The sequence below is a fragment of the Serinus canaria genome, chromosome 3 (genome assembly GCF_022539315.1).
Source record: "Serinus canaria isolate serCan28SL12 chromosome 3, serCan2020, whole genome shotgun sequence".
Taxonomy (NCBI): Eukaryota; Metazoa; Chordata; class Aves; order Passeriformes; family Fringillidae; genus Serinus; species Serinus canaria.
This window is the reverse complement of record NC_066316.1, coordinates 32,820,165-32,841,478: the sequence shown is the minus strand read 5'-3', so window position 1 is coordinate 32,841,478 and position 21,314 is coordinate 32,820,165. Positions and strand designations below refer to the sequence as shown.

Genomic DNA, 21,314 nt, shown 5'->3' with positions numbered 1-21,314 from the left:
TCACCATGACAGATTAGTGGGAATGTATTGTGTGTATCTGCCATTGGAACTGCTTTATGGTTTTGGGCTCAAGTACTCCAGCAAAAGTCTTTAACATGCTAAATACTGCATTTTTCCATTACATGAGGTATCTTAACTAATAATTCTTGATGTAAATGCTGAATGTCTTGATGTTTCAATGTCATGATCATCAGGGTCATGGTGATTTGGGTATATTTCCTGACCTATGGAAAAGAGTCTAAGTGGCTTCCAGGATAATGATATTTATCTGGTTCTGCATTTTAAAGCATGCATTCATAGTAGATAGTATTAAGATTATACAGTAGAAGTATTTCCTGCATTTCAGTTTTAAAATATTCTTTTATTTTCAAGGGACTGTTGAATTTGTTTCCTAAACTTCAACAGAGAGGTGGAGAACTATTTCATGAACAGCGACTTCACAGCTAAATTTTGGCATCAGACCTCAGAAAGGTGCAGATTTCTTGTACAGCTAGTGAAAAAACTGGTGCAAAAGTGCAGAATCTAGAACTGATTCTAGACCAAGCTCAAATTTCACCCATCAGAAATAATTCATGTGCTTTGTGTGTGCATTACTGATGCCAGGGTTTGTTGCCGTGCTTCCAGTCCCGTAACACAGGAGGTGAGGCTCCCTCTCACCGACCCCAACAATTAAACGATCCGTGGCACTTTTCTGCTTTGACGGGAGTTAATATTGATATTCCAGCCAACCTACAGTTTAGGAAATCACATTTTCCTCCCTGTATTTCCAGCTGGATAATGTGGCTCCAATTCTCTGTCCAAGGCTGATAACCAGCGCTGCTGGAGGGTTTAAAAAGTCCAGGTTCACAAATTCAAACAAGTTACTTTGTCAGCAGCAGAACATAAAAGACACAAGATTGTTCTTCCATGCACGCCCCAAAGGGGACCTCAAGGTCCCTCACGCCCTCCACCTCCTCGGATCCGCCCGCGGTCGCTCCAGCCTCCGCAGGCGCCGGACTTCGGGTGAGCACGGCTCCAGGGAGCGAGCACCTGCTGAGGGAAACCATCTTCCCCTCAGCAGTAATATTTTTCTTCTTTCTCTGTGTGCCGGCGGTGTGGGAGCGAGCAGCGGCAGGGACAGCGGCACCGCAGCGAGCGGCCGCAGGCAGCGCCTGACAGCTCAGCCACCGGGGCAGGGAGGGGGCGGCAGCGCCCGCCGCGCCCCCATCACCGCCCCGCCTCGGGATAAACGCGGCCCCTCGCGGGGAAGTGCGGAGATGTAATTTCCACGGTGCCAGAGGGAAGCGCCGCTGTCCCGCAGCTCGTCCCGACCCCGCGGCCGAGAGGGGGAAACCCGCATCGGGAGCCGCCCCCAGCCCGGCCGCGGCAGAGCGGGCGCCTCTGGCGCGGCCGGTCCCTCCTGGCGCGCCGTAGCGATGCTGCCGGCGCCGCTGCCCTCGGAGGCTGTTCCCAAGATGGCGGCCGCGCGGGCGGCTCTGCGCGGCCGCGCTCCTGCAGCCGGGTAGGGACGCGCTCCCCTCCTCCCGCTGCTCCTGCTCCTCGCTGCGCCCCCGCGCCGCGCACCGGGGCCCGCCGCCATGCCGGCCCCGGTGCATGCATGAGATACGCCGCCGCGCTGGTTTGTGCCGCCGCCGCCGCCATGGAGGAGCCGCCGCCGTCGCCGCCGGGGAGGTCAGTATCCAGCGCTGCCTCACAGGGAGCTCCGTGCAGGGAGCGATGCCGGGCGGGGGCTGCGAGCGCCGGGGCCGGGGGTGCACGCTCTGCCTCCCGGCCCCTCCGCGCTGCAGAACCTGCGGCTGCTGCTGCGGCTGCTGCTTCAGCGCTTCTGCAGAGCGCCCACGAAGCGAGACGGTGCTTCGATAAGAAATCTCTAGTGGCTGCGGTGGGTAAGGCAGTGTTTTGTGGGCGCTTTGCATTTAAAAGCAAATCGTTTCCTTCGCCCCCAGCCTAGCAGCAGTGCAAGCGGGTGTGTCGGGGCACTGCCCGCCCGGTGTCGGGGTCGGGCCGGAGGCTGCAGAGCGGCGGGGGAGCAGCAGCTGGAGCCCGCGGGAGGCTGACCGAGCGTGACCCGTGCTCTTTGACTTGTGAACTGCAGCGATAAAAGCGCTGCCCTCTTGGAAGGCTGTCTCGTGTTTATGGCAGCCGTGATGATCGGGTTCTCTCTGGCGTGCCGGTGAAACAGCAGGGTCATGGAGTATCGCTGCTGGCAACGTTGCCATCGATAGTTGTAACACGATAGAGTAAAAAAAAAAAAAAAAAGAAAAAGCGTTCACAAAGAAGTGTTCTGATGCCTCAAAGCTTTCTGCAACTGCTGTCACCTCCTGAATGTGCTGACCTGCAGATTGGCTTTTTGCAAGTCTCCATCTGTGCCCTGCTGAGAGATGGGGATGCAAATTACTTTATGGTTTAGTGTTTCCAGCTGGCTGCAGAAGTATTGCATAAGTCCAAGTTATTAATTCCGTGGCAATTATTTCTCATTTTTAGGTAACATCCTGTTGATGCACTTCACTTCTCACTAGGAGGCATTCAGGAAACGCTTTTAAAACGCTTGTGTGATCAATTAGTACTGTAAGGTAGCAGTCAGGTGCATTGTGTTCCAGGTGTGCCATGCAAAATATCTGCTGTCGAGTTGCTGAGACAGTTCTTGAATATTGCGAGCTGCTGTTCTGTACTGATGGAATAGAAGGGAAGTTGTGATGTGCTCCTGTGTGGGTCAAGGCTATGGGGTTGAACAATGCCTTTGAGCTTTCATTAATGTGCACTAACAATTTGTTTTTCTCTCATGAGAATGCCAAAATCAGTATATATATAAAATTAGTGAGATTTGACAGAAATGTTATGAAATACAAATGCTGCAGGGCAACTGAATTAGTAAGCTTCTAAGTTCCTTTTCAAAGGACTCTCCAGTGACTAATACTGCAGGTTAAGCAGAAAATGATTTAAAATAAAGTTTGTAGAAAAGCATGACCCTAGACCTGGGCTGTCTTCATGTAGGAGAGTAATCTTCAGAGCCTGAATGGAAAACACCCAGGCATTTCCTGTGCAGGGCCATTTCTGACCTCTGCTGGATTCTGCTTATTACAGGACAGTTTATATGAGTCGGATGTGGGTGTGGATAATGTGGTGACAACTTTACCCAGCAAATGAAACTTGAATTATCTATTTCGGAGTGAGCTGGTGGGTGGGAAGGGGATGTCTCAAAACAATTAGGTAGCCTTAATTTGTGTGGGGTAGTGCATGTACTCCATCCACTGTGATTCACTTATGTGTGTGCTTTGTGTCCCAAGTTCGCACCTGCTTCTCTAGCTTTATGCAGCACTTACTTTTACTTACTACTGCATTAAATGTAATACAAGTAAAGTATCTGAAGCTTTTTCAAACTTGATTACTTTTGATTTAAATTTTGGAGTCACCATTAGGTGTTTATTCTTGGGGCCATGAAGTCAGAATCTTTTTAAAATCAGTTTATTTTGCACAGGCTTGGGCGTTTGAAATCCATTTGATGGTAGATCACTTTTAATCCTGTTTGTAGAGTATGAATGTGTTCTTATGATAAAGAGTTCTAGCTAGTACCAAAGTGCATTGCTATAATACATTCTCTTTAAGTTAACTTTAGTTCTGGTGGAGAAGTATTCAGTCATTCTGAATTAGCAAAATGCCTACATTTGTTTGATAAACAAAGCTTATTGATTTGTTGTTTTGAGACTGCCTGGTGTGAGAAATCTGCTTGTCTTTGTGTGAGGATTCTGTCTCTTGTTAGAAAATAAATGCAGTGGTAAGTTTTGTAAACTGAAGGCAAACATAAAATATATTCATGGCTTTTTTTTTAAATTACACAGTCCTTTGTCAAACCTTTTGATTGTGAATCCCTCCCCAAAACCACACTGTTTTTCCCAGATCTTCCTTCCTTTCTTGAAACACACTTTGGTGGGGAGAGAGAGGGGAGACAGCTCTAAACTGAAAAGTGCTCAGGGAAGCTACGAGCAGATGTTGATTTTGAAGTAGAATTGCATTTTGACCCTGGATAGTATGCAGTGGTTATGGATTAGTGAAAGATACTTCTGAAAGGTTTAGTGAAGAATTCACATTTAAGTATCAATCATTAAAACAAATGGAAAGTTTTCAAGCTGAAATGTTTCCACTTAGATAATTTAGAATGCTAATTAAAACAGATGCGTTTGGTGCTTCTTGATTATTACCCATTGGCTTTAAATTTCCCAAGCCAAATTTTAGGCTTTCCCAAGAATTTTCTTGCACAAAATCCACTATAGAGAAAAATGAGGCCTTAAGCGTGTCCTTTGTTGGGACTTTGCCCTTTGTTTGGGGGCACTGCGAAGGCATGAAGAGCCTTAGGGCTACCCTGACTTGTGCCCTGATTGCTTGCAGCCCTCTTTTCTCCTGGAATACATCCAGTGCAAGGGGTGAAGGAAGGACCAAGGCTGTGAATAAAGTGGAACAGAATTGTGAATTATGTGGAGGCTTCCTCCTTGCTGGGGAAGTTGTCAGTAGTCTGTCTATCAGATTTGTTGTCTCTAGGATGACAATGAATTGGGGCTGTCAGTCTGCAGTGTATGTGGTTTGGGGGAAGCCTGAGGTTATGTCATGAATTGTGCTCAACAGATTTTCCTGCTTGCCAGATCATCTGTATGGCTGAGAGTATATGAGCAGTGAAAGAGTTTATTTTATTAACTTAAGAACATAGCTTCAGTGGGAAAAATGATTTAAGTATATAGAGCTTTGCCGTAGCTTTTATTCCCCCCATGCATTTAAATGAGGTAAGATGTAATCTCTGTTCTATATGTATTGCATTTTCTTGTTTACATGTGCAAGACTGGAATGAATGACTGATTGCTCCACCTACGCACAAACACACATGAAGTGCTCGTTGAGATGTCTTTGGCATTTGTAGCAGTAAGGATTAGTCTGTGTTGTGTGGCTGCTTGGGTTGTTTTTATGTCTGTTAATTAGTGCTGTCTGTGTCAAGGTTGGTTTTACTATTATGTAAGCTAGTGATATTGACCTTTGTGGAATGCAAACTGTGCTGTGATGAAAACAAATCTACTGAATTTCAAGGAAAGCATAAGGGATATGCAGTAATTCTCAGTTCAGGGAGCTAATTGGGATTTTTAGAGGCTTATAAAGATTTGACTTCCATGACAACCACATTTCTTAAATTATATCCAAATCATTCTTTTAGACTGCATCTAAAATACATTTAGAAGACAATTTTTCATAGTAGCAACTGCTAGTCAATAGTGTGTTGACCTCTGTCAGCACAGGAGTCTCAGCTCATTTCTTCTGTTGTGTGGTTAGATTTGCTGTTGTCTACAACGTTTGTCTTTGCAAAACTTTCCTTCATTTTTATTCTTCTCTCAGATAATAACTGCACTGATGCTATATTTAGTCTGTAATTTATTAAGTAAATAATTTTTGAATTTTAAAAAATAACTTGGAAGCTTATTTATTTAAAGAGTTGACAAGGGTCCCATGCTCACTCTTGGCTTACTGCAAATGTTAAGCCAAATGAAAATGTTTGTCTTTAACATCTGAATTTGAGTGTTACTGAATTGTCTGATGTTCATTTGTGTCCAGTCCAAGAACCCTGTGTGTACAGTCACATTAATTTACCATGAAACCCAATCAGGTTTATTCTGGAGCCAGACAAGATCGGATGTAATTTTTGTGCTGATGAATGTCTCCTGCAATCTTAGGGTAGAAGAAGGAAATTAGTTCTGTTCTGTCTGTGTCCTGCTGATATTCAGTGCTACTGATTATCATGTGTTGCTTTCTAATGTGGTGTAAATGTATGATTTATTCCACCCTTGGCTTACTTGTGCTGTGATTTACACACTTTGCTTTTCCTGAGAGCAGCATTTGGAAAGGTTTTTACCATTTTGGCTGTAGAACATCCATTGAGTAAGTGATAACAAGGCACAGTTACTCATGCCTTGATGACTTCTTGGCCTCACTGTAGAGCTCTCTGTGGGCATGACCACTGAGCTTTTGGGATGCTCCAAAGAGTGCAGAGTACTGAAGTCCCATTGCATTGCTTGGATTTTCCAAACATCACAGACAAGAAGTCCAGTATGCTGTGCTCAGACAGCAGCTTCCATTGAAAACCTATTTAACTTTCAATGCTTCACCTTCAGGGTTCTTGTAGACCTTGCCTTTGTCTAAATGATGAACTGAAACTTGGGGATCATAAGTAGTTGTTAGTTTTTTCCTATTTGGAAATGGAACTTTCTGCCAGAAGAATAGAGTGTGTGTGGGAGAGTGGGGGAAGAATGGCTGTTACAGTTCTTTTTATCTTTAATCACAGATCTGTGCATTTCCCAGTTTATCACCTTTTTATATGATATATTTATAGTTGAACCTAGCAACCTAACTCTTTTCCCAGTAGTATGTAATTTTTTTTTGGTGTAACTCAGGTTTTCCAGAAAATCCATGCAGGTGCGTTAGTACAGATTTTTCATAAATAGTTCTAAATTAAGTATACTTTACTGCATTGGTGTGTGGCTAGAGACCTTGGGATCTGGTCTGTGCAGGTGCCAAGAGCTTAATTGCAGCACTTACCCTTTGGATTGATACTGTACTATGTAGTGCTCAAACATCATTAGTGAGGAAAGCATATTTCAGAGATTCTTGCTTAAAAAAAAAAAAAATCAGTTCAAATTCCCAAATATGAGTTAGCATATAGTTGAGGTTGAAAAAGTGGCACTAGTGGAGAAGCATGGGGTCTGAAATCAATGAATATTTTAACATCAGTAATTTAGAGAAGAGAGCTGGATGCTAACTGGGCTGGGTAAAGCTCTCTTAGCTCTTGTTTCTACAGTTCTAACCTTTGATCCATTTGCAGCCCCACTTGGCAGGCTTAAACATGGATGTGGAAACCTAACAAACCCATCAACACTTTCACACTTTATTGCACATTATAAAGCAAGGGTAGAATTAAATAGGCTTTTTTTCTTTTGAAATAAAATATGGGATAGTTTTAATCGAATAATCTATTGGGGGCAAGCTCAGAAATGTATCTACTGTAAGTGCTGTTACAACATGGTTCAAATTTGTATGAAAACTTATAATAATCCAAGATGGAAAAATTAGTTAAGCTTTCTCTATTTTCAAATTTGCTAGTAAAAAAGAACAGAAAGTTCTGGGTATTTTTTTTTTGAGATGAGAACACGAAGAACTGCCAAAACTTTTGAGAGAGCTCTATTTTATTTATTTTTATACTTATTTCTAGTTGGTATAACTTGCAGAAGAAAAAATACTTCCTTAGATCATTTAAATATGTCTCAGTAGTACTTATCAGTACTTGCTATAAAAAGATATGATGAGTACTACTTTGCATTCTGCTTAATTTATTCTTGAATCAATGTTTGACAGTTTCTTCTTTTGAGGTTTACCATGTTATTCTCATCAGCCAAAAGGTGCTTCAATACCTCACCACTCTTTCAATAGCTTTGGTTAGATTTTTCTGTGACATTGTCTTTCTGTTGTAAATATAGTAAGGACATATAGAGGCTTCTGCCCAGGAATATAGGAGAATTTTGGGAAAAGTGCCAAAGTAGTAGTAATTTGCAGAACTGACTCTGGTGGCTTCCAGATCTTAAGAAGGAGAAAATTCTGTTAAAATTTTTCAGTTAAACAAAAATTTGCTAGTAGGTACATTAATGCTCTAAGGAAATTTGTGATGCCCAGTCAGACATGTGCTTGAGGTCTACTGTAGAAATGAAGTGTGTTCGCATTTGCTGGGTCCTTCCATTCTAATTAAACAGCTTAATTGAGAGTTACCAAGGAGGAAAAGTTGTTGCTGGGAATCAATTACAGTTTAACTGTCTAGCTCAAAGCTGTACATTAGTCTTTTCCTGATTAATGACTTTTATTTTGTCCTTGGTGGTTTCTGGAGAAACAGTGGTGGTTTTCTCACAGTGAAGTCTCGCTCCAAACCACTGTTTGTGTTGCAGCTGAAATACTTGCTTTATATTGCTTCCTTAGTTGATGTGGAATTTATTGTACTTGGTTCTTAACTGTTAGCAGGGCTGTTGTAGTTTAAACCTGTAGTTTGCAGTGGGTGGCACAGGTTTCATAGCAGCCTTTAGTGTCAACATTTGTGCAGCCCTGCTAAAGCTTAGTTTTCAAAGAGAAACAAGGTGTAAATCATGAACAAAGCAAGACTTTTCAAGGGTTTCTGTTATGTCCAGACAATTCACTAATGAAGTTTTAGTGTTTCTATTGTTATTCCTATGCTCACGCTCCCTTGTTCATAGGTTAATTTATAAGAAAGCTACTGGAATTATGTAATCAATCAGTTCTTGATGGTTACACCAGATCGTCTTAAGCATTTTCCTACCCAAGTATTTTGCTTTTATTGTTGCTGCATGTAAAAATCTGCATTAGTTTTGTGGCTAACTCAGCTAAAAATGACTGTTTTCATCTCCTAACATCCCTCCCTTGCCCTCCTGCAACGAGGAATGCCTGCCACATGGAACTTGCTAGTGTGACATTAAGTACATTTAGCTGCCTACTTAAAATTAAAGTGGCTGAAGTTGGAAAAATCCTGCTAACAAAGGCGTTCCAGCTAAGCTGGATTGTTTTGTCAGCACCAGGGTTGGTACTTTAAGTGTTACCTGTGCATCTTGGGTGCTGGTGACTTGTGGCAAAGTGTCTGGAAAGCAGAAAGGACAGACAGTCATGTAAAATTACTTTGTGTGCAGCCAGAAGAGAGTGACTGAGGGCACCATTTCACTTAGCACTCAGCAGGTTGCCTTCTTCACCCGGGTGTCTCTACAAGAGAATGCCAGGCTCAGGAAGGATGTAGTGGAGGAGCTTGGCTGTCGCGTAGCTGTGGGGTTTTGGCTTGTGGGTATTGATCTGACAGGTCAATGGTGGCACTAAAAAACCAATGGGTTTGTTCACTGTCAGGTTGGTGATTGATGTCACCTGATTGTTGCCTTCTGTGCAGAAGGGATGGCAAAAGGGGCAGGGATGTGCAGCCTGGGAAGCAAAAGGTGCACTGGAACAGGTTTCCCTTTTTACTGTGTCTTGTTACCATGCCTGTAGTGTTGGTAATTTCTGAGGATCTTCACTGTAAAAAGTTGAGTGAATAGCTTTACATTTCATATTTGATAATTTTTTTGTTAATATTGCTTAATTTTTGTGCTCTTACAAGTGTCTTTGCTGTAAGCTGTTTTAATGCAAACTTAGATTCTGTAGGATTTGCATATGTAGACATACTAGATGAAAGATGCAGGTGCTTTTTTGCATTTTCTGTCAGGAGTAAATGGTAAAATTACTATCTGTTATAAATAAATTCTTTACTCTCCTTTACTCCTGTCCATGTATCAGCTTTTTCCCCCTAGTATGCTGGTTGTTCATTCCTAGGCTGCAGAGATAAATGATCACATATCCTGCCTTCCCTTGATTCCTCTGAGAGAAAAAAATTGTAGCTATGTACAGCTGAATTTGAATTCAAATATTTATTAAAACTGAAATTTTTATGCTGGTACTGTATCTTCTTTAAAACATAATTTGAAATTGCTTTCCTGTAAATGCTGTGCCAGACTTAAACAGGGTGCATATAGCAAAAAATACAACTTAATTTGTACATACTGTGTGCAAATTCCTGCTGTGCTGTAATAAAAAAATGTAATTAAAAAACCCAATAAGATCTTTCCTTTGCCTTGTACTGAAGACTTCCTTTTGCTGCACTTAGGACAGTTTACAGTAAATGCAGTAGCATCAAACACTTCAATTTTGTATTCACATGTGTAGCAGATCTTTGAAAATACCATATCCAGAGCTGGAGTTTTAGTTGCTTCTGCTTTCAATTCAGCAAACTGTCAGAACCATGTCCATTTATTTGAGCTTACAGCTTCCCTCAGAACATAATTTTTAAAAAGTGGTTAAAACACAGGGGTGCATGATGCTTTCCTAACGCTGGAACATAACACTGTGTGTTTACAGCAGGTAGCTGTCCCGTACTGTAGCAGAACTTCAGGATTTTCCATCTTGTTTTCCTGATTAGGTCATCTAATCCTCAGTCTTTGATACCCAAGGTGCTACTGATTGTTTAGTGAAGTTCCTTCCTTGAGCTGTTGGTCCAGGACTACCATTACATTCTCTTCTGCAGCAAAATGAAACCTAGTACTGCCCCAAAGACACTGGGGCTTCTGATTCCAGTTTTGTTGTGTGTGGTGTTTAGCAGCACTGACTGAATACTTTATAGTTTTTCTGTTTTAACAGGTGCAAAGGTGGGTACCTAAAAATTCTGTTTGCTTTTTGTATTACCAGCAGCTGTTGGGTGATGACAGTTCTTGTCAGAATACTGTTTGAAATAGACTGGTTGCAATTACCTTTGGGAAAGCTACCTTACCTTTAACAAGATGTGTTTGGCAGTGTGTAGAACCTGTGATTTCTGCTGCTTTTGCTGACTGGGAATGTGCTTTACTAGGAATAGACTAATGTAGCTTTGTCTTCCTGCATTAATTATCCAGCTGAATCTGAGTTAAGGAGTATATGTTTGAAAAACAGACACTTTGCTTTTAAAACAAAGCCACTGAATGTCAAGAGCTGGTACTTGGTAATTTGGGACTGGACCCTGTAAAGATACTGCAGTTCTTTGTATGAAGGTGGCAGGGTGCTGTAAGAAATGTCGAGAGCCTTACTGATTCCTGCGTGGTGTGATGTGTTTGAAACTGCAGGAGGCTGTTTACAGCAGTCTGGAGTGCACAGCTTCCAAACCATTGTGGTGGGTGATGATCCTGGCTCCTGTCTGGTAACTGCATAACTCAAACTTATTGCCATGTGCTTGTAGTCCAGGCCATTGAACTCCACTGCTCTGATCCCCGACAAGCTTTTAGCCTGCCTGTGGGATGATGAGCAGTGACTGAGCCTGACTTAATTATGTAAGTGCCTAATGTATTTGAACTCCTGCTTATGACGAGGGTAGCTGATAGAAGGGAAGAGTAAAAAGATGTTTTTCCCCATATATCTGTCACAGTTTTCAGGATGATCTCTCCTTAATGGCTGTTACAAACTTTGCAAGTTTGCGTGATATTTCAGGAAACTACAAAATTTTGTGCTGGTTAAAAATTGTATTTCTCCTACTTCAGCCTAATTATTGTAACGCTCCCCTGTAATCCTCAGTGGTCTTTTCATTTGCTAATTGTTTTTTAAGTGATAAATGGTTGTATATTTCCAAAGGTTGTGTCGTTTATCAGTAGTGGTGGTTACCAGACTTCTTGTTTCATGCTGTGCTGCTTCAAATTTCATGCCTTAATTTCTGTCCTCCGCTTCCTATTTTTGTTTGTAGGCCTTTGAAAATCTAGAAGAATTATCTTGATTTTCATGATTGAGTTGGATTTGTAGATACATTGCCATCATTTTTACTTAGCTAAAAAAAAAAATTGTGTTGTCATCCAGAAGTGCAAATTAAAGAAATTATGTATTCTGTTATTTCAGCTTCTGGTTGAAATGCACCCTGGTGTAACATACAATAGTTACTTTTGGAAACATTATCAGTTTGTTGGGGTTTTTTGGTGCATTTCAGAGCTGTCAACACCTGTCAAGGTATTTTGCTTTTGTTGTTGTTATTATCATACTGCTCTTAAAACTTTCACAGTATTTGTGATTTAGGCATCCTGTCTACAGTCTTTGTTATATTCCAAGGGTGAATTTCCAAGAAGCATTTTTCTCATGAAAATTGAGACTGGGAACCTGTAAATAGAATATGAAAATTACGCACTTCTAGTTTTCCTAGTAGGGATTGGGTTTAGGCTGCTATTGGCAAATAGTAACTGCATTTGACACATTTCTGGCTTTCACTTTCTGTGTGTAAGCCTGATTAAGATTTGGATGGTTCTCACTGGCTGTGGGGGAGACAACCTGCATATCTTGGTAGCTAAGAAGAAATTAGCCTTGATTAATGTTTCTCAACCCTGGTTGCAACAGTATTTAGGAACCAACAATTCTGTCTAATAACCAACACTATAATCTGATTCAGATTTGCCAGCACTGCGTTTTAGAGATTGGCAGATTTAATTAGTCCATGGTTTGTTCATGACGGTAAATAACACACAAACATTGCAAATGCTGTGTCAGTAATCTGTAAAACCATAACTGATTTTAGTACTAGAGTGTTGCTGATGAAGATCATATGTGTCTGGTGTTGTCTGGATTAGGAAAATTGATCCTAGCATGTCAAAGCTGATGTAGCTGCTTTAGTTCAGACCCTGTATATTTAGTGCATTGTTTTACCATAAGGCTTGCACTGGTGAAACTGATTCATTGTATTAATTGACACTGATTTGAGGGCTGAGATGAGGTATAGGGTTTGCACACAAACCCTAAACTGAGTATGCTGGATTTTTAAAACTTGCTTTGCAACCTGTGCCTTTCTCTCTCTAAGCAGACCAGCCAGCTTTGGTTAGATCATCTCACCAGCTGCTAACAAGACTGCATCTGTTGTTACGAATGAGAGCATGATTGCTGGTTTTGTGATATGATTTCAAGTGCTAGATGTTTTGTGATGTCTGCTGTGCTTCTTATCAAAGAACATTTTACTAAATTACCCAGCAAAAATGGTTGAATGTTTAGTAAGTCATACTGGATGCTGCTGTATAGGTATGTATGTAATTCAGGTGTGAGGTTGGAGGATAATTTGGATACTTCTGGCACTCATGCCCTCTCATCAGACATAGCAAGAAACCAACAAGGTAAAATTATAGAATCATGTATGTTGATAAAGACTTCGAAGATTGAATCCAACTGTAAGGTAACATATTCAAGTCCACCAATAAACCATGTCCTGTAAGGGCCCCATCTACAGATCTTTCAAGTGCCTCCAGAGATAGAGACCAAAACAACCTACAGTTTTTAAAGATCACTTAGTCTTGCTTGGTGGAGAGGTTTGATCATTAAGTTTTTCTTAGAGGTTGCTTACTTATAAACAGAAGGAAAACAGTGTTTTCACTGGTCTTCCCTAATGAGGTAACTTGTCCTAGTTTAAAACTGCCTTGGAGACCTAACGTGAGTGCTTGCAGGGTCTGTTCTGCCAGACTCTGCAAGAGCATCAGCACTCCACCCTGTGCCTTGCCAGGCCAGTGAGATCACTGAAAAAATAAATGGCTCCATAAGCGCTGGAACTAATGGCTTCTGTTTTATGTGGTTTAGTCTCTTGTGGTTGATTTGTCTTTGGCAAGATCAGAAGGGTGTTCTCTGCCTGTTTTGCAGTAGGGCTGTTTGCAAGCATTCTCAGGAATAAAGCTCTTCTGCTGTCCAAAAAGATGTGAACTTGAGTTCTACTTTCCCAGCTCAACACTTGCCAGATCTGTTTCTCCTCCTCATCCACCTATTTTCACAAGATCTGTAGGAACCATTATAAGACTTATTTTTTTGTATTTGGACAGTGGGGGTTGGTTAAATTACGTTGCTGAGACACAGTAGCAGCATGATGTCCCAAGGCAAGGAAACCAGACTAAAAGTATTGGTGATTTTGTGTGGTTGTCGCTATGACCAGATTGTAGAGCACTCCTAAGACTCCGGGTGGTGTTGCAATATCACCTAGGTTACTTTTACTGGGTAACCAGTTAAGTTTATCTGCAGAAGTTGGTGAACTTGCCTGCTGCCTTCTCAAAGCTGAAGTAGTAGAGTGGGAAGAGTAAAGTGAAAAGAGTATTTCATGCACTAAGTGTTTCTCTGGCTTTGTAGAGAACAAAACCATTCTGCATGCTAAGGTATTTATTTCTGTTTATAGCTAAATACCAAAAAAAAAGAACAGTATTTGTGTTTTGTTTTTGTTTTGTTAGCCTTACCACTGTTCTACTAGCGTCAATATTCTGACATACTTCTTGCTGCAATAACTCAGACTCATATCACTAAAGTTATGAGGAACATTCCTTGTCTGCCCCTAAAATAGTAGCAAGTAAAATATAATTTATGATTTGAATGAAATTGAAATTATCAGATACTGATGCTATCATGCACTGATTTAGGTCGACTATTTCTTTGCCTCAGTGTCTTTTACCAGAGTCAAGAGTTACTGAGAGTTCTGAAGAGTTATTATTTGCACACCTGCTTCAGAAATAAGTGAGGGAATAGAGGAAAACTTTTTCTTTTTTTTCTTTGAAAATGGCGTGTGTTCTCCCTGATACGTGTTTAAGCAAGAGAATTCCATGTGTGGCACCACTGGGGAATGATAGTATTTATTTATGATCTTAATGGTATTCTTGATGTTAAAATCTGTGAAAAATACTTTCAGATCTCCTATGCTAGATGAAAGTTTGGTGAAGGGTGGGAGAGTGATTTTAGAAGTTGCCTTTGTGGTATGAGGGGTTTAGAGGGTGGAGGATGGAAGAGAAGACCTCTGCTGTTGTCCCTGCTACTGATTAGATTGAATGTCTTGCATTATGTTTGTATGTTTGAACCTTTATTTCATGCATCTCTTAGTTTAGGCTTGCTGCAAGTTTTTTCAGGAAGAGATACAAATATGTGTATGTTTACATTGTGTTCTTCTAGTGACACTGCCCATACCATCCTCTTTGTATGTTGCCTATTATTTATTTCACTGGAAACTTATCCAAAAACTAGGGTAAGTATACATGGATGTGACAGTAAAATAGAGAAGGTTGACTGTGGTTGTGATTTTTTTATGAATTAGCTTTTTAAACAGATATTGCAAGTAAAATGTCTTTATCTTGATTGTAATGGTTTATCTTGTTCTCTGCAGGAAAGAGTGCCAATCAGGAGATGCTACTTCCAAGATCTCTGAATCTGACCCTGAGGAATTATCAGATGAAGCAAGTGCTGACACTTTCTATGGCGCTTCTCCCCCTAGTACACCCCGCCAGATGAAGCGTATGTCAACAAAGCATCAGAAAAATAATGTCAGCAGACCTGCTGGCCGCTCCACTTTGAAAGGTAGGTGTGGTGTCTTGGATTTTCCCTAAAATGCCTCCTGTTGCCTGGTGGAGGTACACTTATACAGAAGGTGGAGCTGGATTTATACACTTATACTGAAGGTGGAGTTTGATATATACACTTATACAGAAGATGGATACTGAGGTACAGTGAAAGATCAGGAGGCAGCTGTTGTGAATTGCAACAAGGGAAGGCTCTTGGGTGTTAAAAGAAAAATTTTGCTATGAGAGTGCTTAAACAATGAATTTACTAGAGGGATTGTTGTCTTGTGGAATCTCTTATCTTTGGAGATTTCTAAAACAGAACTGGTTAAAATCATGAGCAGGCTAAAGTAGTTTTGAAATAAACCAGATTTTGAGTAGAAAGTTGGAAAAAATTACTTTCAGAAGTATTTTCTTATAACTTTTTTCTGCGATTCTGTGATCTGTAGTAATGGTGTAGTTGCTTTTCTGCTCAGTTTTCATGTTCTGAAGCACTTCACAGGCTGTTTATTGCAAAATACAGTTTTTAGTGATTATTCTTAACTCTTTAATGTGAGTGGATCACTTAAAGTGTAGTTACTTCTGCTTGCTTCTGATGCTTTAATGTAAGGAGATAACAGGGAAACCCCATACTTGATATGTGTTTTTTTTCCTAATGTTGCTAGGTAATGGTACCACATAATAAAACCTTTTAGCTTAAAATGATTTTTTTTTGTTGTTGATGCAATTGCATGGATGCAAAAAAGCCATTTAAGATTGTATGTTCAGTGTTTTCATACAGAACACAACTAGGTTTTTGTGGGTTTGTTTTGTTGTTAGTTTGTTATTTGTTTAAAAATATATTAAACAATGTCAGACAATTTTTGCCAGAGTTGTGGCAGCTTGACTATTGCTAGTTAATGTTTTGGAAGCAATATTTTAAATTGCTTCACAAGAAGCATGCAATACTAGAGTGTGTAGCAAGGGTAACATTTTTGAGGTAAACTGTGGGGAGGAAAAATTGTTTGGGGTGAATAAGGGAATATAGTAAATTCTTTGGTTGTGTAGGGCTGTGGAATGCAAGTTCGTAATAAAAGAAGGGCCAATACAAACATTTTCCAAAGCTTCTATTTCCCTTTCACTTCATGCAACTTCCAAATAACGTCACTGAAGAGAACATTCACCAAAATACCTCTTCCTTATATGAAAATACTGAAAAATCCTGTTTCTATTGCCAGTTAACTGTAGGCATTAGAATTATTAAGCATCTTTAACTTCACTAAAAGGCACATTTAAAAGCCAGTAAAATTCTTCTGTTGCAACATTAGCTCTATTTTTGCCCTGTATATAGTGGCTATGTAAACATTTCCTGCTTTGGGTGATTTTTTAATTGTTGTTTTTTCATTATGTGCTTTAAAAAAGAGTTAGTTTCTAAACAGAGACATTGTGTTACTAAGGAAATATAATCTATTATTTGCTTCTGAGCACATGTGGAAGTTTAATACCTTTATGAGAAACGAGGAGTTGTTGTATATCTCTTCTTATAGATTTAGAGATTTTGGAGCAAGATCTTTCTGTTTGTGAGGCAAATGGTTCTTACTTCTGGCATGATGATATTTTCTTTGTTATCATGAGTATCTTAATTGAGGTTTTTTTCCCTGATTAATTTGATAATGTATTGTAAAGTATCTTTTTCTGAAAAAAAAGATTACAATACATGGTTGTTTTTTCATGTTTTTTTTTTTTTTTAACTTTGCTTCTGTGTACTATTTCAGAACAGTTATTTTGTATTATGAAGAGGAAAAAAAAAAAGCTACCCCAAAACCTTTTGGAGTAGTTTGTTGACCTTGAATGTGTATGCCTATGCTCTTACTGAGTTTGAATGGCTATACATCAGTAAGAGAAGTCTATCAGAGGTTGGATGTAACTAATCATTATAAAAATAAATTTGAAATAACTTTTTAGATGTTTATAAATAAGATTTAAGGTATCTTTATTTAGATAACTGAAAGAATTTTGGGAATTAGGAGCTTGGCTTACTTGTGCTTCTGGTACTTGGTTGTTTAATTTCTGTCATACCATGTTCGTTGGCATACTCAAGATGTTAATTCTCTGAGGTCCTTTCTGCAAAAAAAGGTAAAGCAAGAGAAAAAGAAAATAATCCTTTGGTTTAGGGTATAGTAGTGGTAAATTCTAATAATAAGACTACATTTTACTTCTATCAATGCCTATTTTGTTTTATTGATATTAAACATTTTTATGCTCAACCTAAGAAAAGTGATTGGGAACTGAACTGAAATATGCTTGTTTTTGTTGCTGCAGTCACATTCTTTTTTCTTTGCTTACAGAAAAGATGAGTGTGCCATCTCAGTCTTTGCATAAAGACAGTGGGAAAACCATTGAGAATGTGGAGGAGCACAGCTATAAGCAAGGAAAAAAGATCAGAGATGCCCTAAGGACAACAGAACGAGATCACAAGAAAAATGTGCAGTGCTCATTTATGTTAGACTCAGTTGGTGGCTCTCTGCCAAAAAAAACAATTCCAGATGTTGATCTCAATAAGCCTTACCTCAGCCTTGGCTGTAGCCATGCTAAGCTTCCAGTCTCTGTGCCCATGCCAATACCCAGAACTACACGCCAGACTTCTAGGACTGATTGCCCGGCAGACCGGTTAAAATTCTTTGAAACCCTCCGGCTTTTGTTAAAACTTACCTCAGTCTCGAAGAAAAAGGACAGGGAACAGAGAGGACAGGAAAACACCTCCTCTGTCTGGTTGAACCGATCCAATGAGCTGATCTGGCTGGAGCTGCAAGCTTGGCATGCTGGCCGGAGCATTAATGACCAAGACCTCTATCTCTATGCAGCCCGTCAAGCTATCCCCGATATCATCAATGAAATCCTCACCTTCAAAGTGGACTATGGAAGCTTCTCTGTAAAAAATGGAGCCAGTCTCAATGGTACTTCAGGAGAAGGAGTTTGCAAATCAACACATGGAACTAGTGCTTTGGGTTACTCGAGTTACCATGAACACCTCCACCGCCAGCGGGTCTCATTTGAGCAGGTAAAGCGAATAATGGAGCTGCTGGAGTACATAGAAGCACTTTATCCATCTCTGCAGGCTCTTCAAAAGGACTATGAAAAGTATGCTGCAAAGGACTTCCAAGACAGGGTGCAGGCACTCTGTCTGTGGTTAAATATTACAAAAGACTTAAACCAGAAACTAAGGATTATGGGGACTGTATTGGGCATCAAAAATCTGTCTGACATTGGCTGGCCAGTGTTTGAAATTCCTTCTCCTCGACTGTCTAAGGACAATGATCCAGATGATGAAGACATTGATAGGGAAGTAGAAGTAAAGGAGTCCTCAGGAACATGCACAGAAGAGAGTGATGGTGAAGAACAAATCTCTGAGGAGAATGTTGAGGAACTTAGACAAGCCATCAAGAACAATTTTACTAATAAGCCAAATTTTGACTTTCAGGACCATTTTTCAAGGAGGCTTGATAGGCTTGAATCTGAGGATGACTCTACTTCCTGGGTTATTCCAGAATGCAGCTCTGAGGGAAGCTGCAGCCAGCACTGTTTGACCTCTATTTACAGGCCGTTTGTTGATAAAGCACTGAAGCAAATGGGGTTGAGGAAACTAATTTTAAGACTGCACAAGCTAATGCATGGTTCATTGCAAAGGGCTCGTATGGCCTTAGTAAGGAGTGATCACCCACTGGAGGTAGGTTACAAGTGTAAATGGATTACAGGAGCACCTCCTTGATATGTTGTTCCTAACTGAAAATGTAGGAATTGGGATCTTATGAACATTTTGGTTGCTTAGTTGGTTTTTGAAAAACAGTGTATATTATGATTAGGAGCTCGGTTCTCCTTCCATGGAAATGAATCTGTCGTTTCGCTGAATTTGTGTGAAGCCCAAGCTAGTTCTCTTCTTGTTCATAATTAAAATGACATTTTTGTGATAACATTTTTGTTTATTATATTTTCTAATGTCTAAATCAACAAGTCAGAAAAATCACTGTGGAAAATCAGGCACAACAGTTGAATTTGAGAAAAATCAGCTATGGAGGTGGTAATTTTTCTTGTCTTCAAGATGGATGTTTTTCTGCAAGACATTCGTTATAAAAATGTCACTGTAGGGGTTTTTTTTTGTGGTTTTTCTCATCTACACAAATGAAGTGCTGTGATGGCACATTATGCTTATGAAGAGAGATGGGATAAATGAATGGACTCAACCTTGAAATCTATGAAAACAAGTCATGTTAGTGTTGCATTCTTTAGCTGGCTTTCAGTATAATTATTGTTTTTCTTTGGGTAATTTTATATTCATTGTTTAGAATGACTGAGTTAATAAAACCAATGTAGGAATTAAGCAGTAAGTGAAGGACAGTAGTTTCATATTGAAAGATGTGGTCACTAATTCTTTCATTGCAGAGTATTGTTTCTTAATATAAACTGTTATCTAACTTGTAGGCATTTTTATGCTAGGAAAAATTGGTGGTAAGGATTACTTGCTCTCCTTGGTCTTCAAAATGTTGCAGATCTTTTAATCTGTCACATTTGCAAAAGGACTAAGAATTGTTGATCTCCCTTAGAAGTTATTTTTTTAGGATGAATAAATTTATAAATATAAAGCTATTTAAGTTTGAAAGTTTTTTATTTGTACTGTCACTAGGATAGATATTACTGTAAAAATTAAGCTGTTAGTTGAAATTTTATTTATTCTCTAATTGGTTTCAGCTTGTGTTTTAGAAAATTGGCATTAGAAATGCATGAACATTTCCTTAGAGTCAAGTGCCTAAGCTAAACTGGCAGGTATCTTGTTACAGTAACCAAAAGCACCCCCAAACCATCTACACTTAGGAAAGTTCAGTTTAATATATAGGTTGAAGTAAATTAAAAAAAAAAATCAAAATAAATAACACATAATATGGGGGTATTGAAAATGGACTTTGAATATATTTTTGGAACTGCTAAATACCTCAAAAGTTTTGACTGCATAAGGGTTTTAAAAACAAGTTAATGAAACATTAAGTGGCTAGAGTTTTTGCTGCAGCTTCACAGAATTAGACTTTCTAGTAAAGTAGTGTTGGATGACTTGTATAAGATGTAAGGTTAATCTTTTCTCCCTTCTCTACCCTTGTGACTACTTTGAATGTTCATTTTCAGTAATTATTACCTTTATTCCCTTTTAAGTAATGGTTTTTAGTAAAGGTGAATGTTATATATATATAAATTGTAAACTTCTTTCCTGCACCAACATTTGAAGGATGTAACCAGAAAAAAAAAAACTACAACTGTCAGAATTGTGGTACTTACTGCAGCAAAAGATGACTATACTAAATGGAAGAGATGGGTTTCAATTGCTTGGTCTTTGCATCTGACAGAACTTTGAATGTAGTATCTTTTTTTTTTAGTGCAGTTCAATTTGGTATTTGTATGCAGACAGAGTTGTTAGTATTCTGTTTATCTTTATTGTTTCTGTTACTTGACTCTGTGTTTATGTGTATACTTCTAAGTCTCTGGACATACTTTTGTTTCTATTGTTGCTTAATCAGTGTCTAAAGCACATCTAAAATGTACTTTCTGGGTTCTTCCTCTGTATACATTTTAATGCTCATTTCATCCTAAATATGTGTAAATCTATTCATATTCCTTGTCTTCATGTTTTCTAAAACATGTGTGATTCCTCTGTAGGCCCTGATACTTTAACAGGGCTCTAGGTATTATAGAGTCCATTCTGTATAAGTTATACAATTTCATTCTTGGTGAAGATGGATACTATGTCTAATTTAGCATATGAGATCAGATACTATTTTAATAGAATGTCTTTAAGCTTGTGTACCCTGTTTGTTGTTTATTCAACTGGCTGCAATTTGGAGTATGGTTTTTTTGTATGCTCTCAATAAGAGCCTTTCTTGAGGTTTTTATAAGAATTATTTGAAATATTTCAGATTGGGTTTGCAGAAGATTAAGATTAGTCAGATTGAATGATAAAAGTTTAGGTATCTAATACTAAGCCCTAATGTCATTTACTGTTATCCTTCATGCTAGAAAAGAATATTGCAAATTTATTCAATTTGGCTATGTAATTCTTGCTTATAGACTAGTTCTTTAAAATTTTTATAGGAACTGAATTTCCCCTAACTATATTTGCATCACCATGAGGATTGTATTTCTTAAGGTTTTTTGTACTGTGAAAGTATTTTCATGATCTGTTTCTTAATGAAAACTTCTTGTATAGAGATCTTTAGCTCTGATGCTATTCTGGTGGTATATGTTCCTTTCAAAGAGAGTAAAACGTAAGACATTAACATTCCATTTAAGAAGATATGTTTGTAAATATGTCTTTTAATTTTCTGCTAGATTGTGAGTTTTAAAGGTTTTTAAAACTTTCTAGGCAGTAGTTTTATCATTTTTCATTACCGT

At 39.2% G+C, this 21,314-nt stretch overlaps 1 protein-coding gene across 4 annotated transcripts in view; it reads left to right on the top strand.

Annotated features, from left to right (window-relative positions):
- The first annotated feature begins 1,285 nt into the window (after window positions 1-1,285).
- Window positions 1,286-21,314, top strand: part of MAP3K4 (mitogen-activated protein kinase kinase kinase 4) — a 63,287-nt gene continuing 43,258 nt past the window's right edge. For all 4 annotated transcript variants that reach the window (XM_030235513.2, XM_030235509.2, XM_030235512.2 and 1 more), the window contains exons 1-3: window positions 1,286-1,671; window positions 14,729-14,919; window positions 17,228-18,606. In XM_030235513.2, the coding sequence (XP_030091373.1) occupies window positions 1,598-1,671; window positions 14,729-14,919; window positions 17,228-18,606 (1,644 nt within the window). In that variant the 5' untranslated portion in view covers window positions 1,286-1,597. The remainder of the gene's footprint in view (window positions 1,672-14,728; window positions 14,920-17,227; window positions 18,607-21,314) is intronic.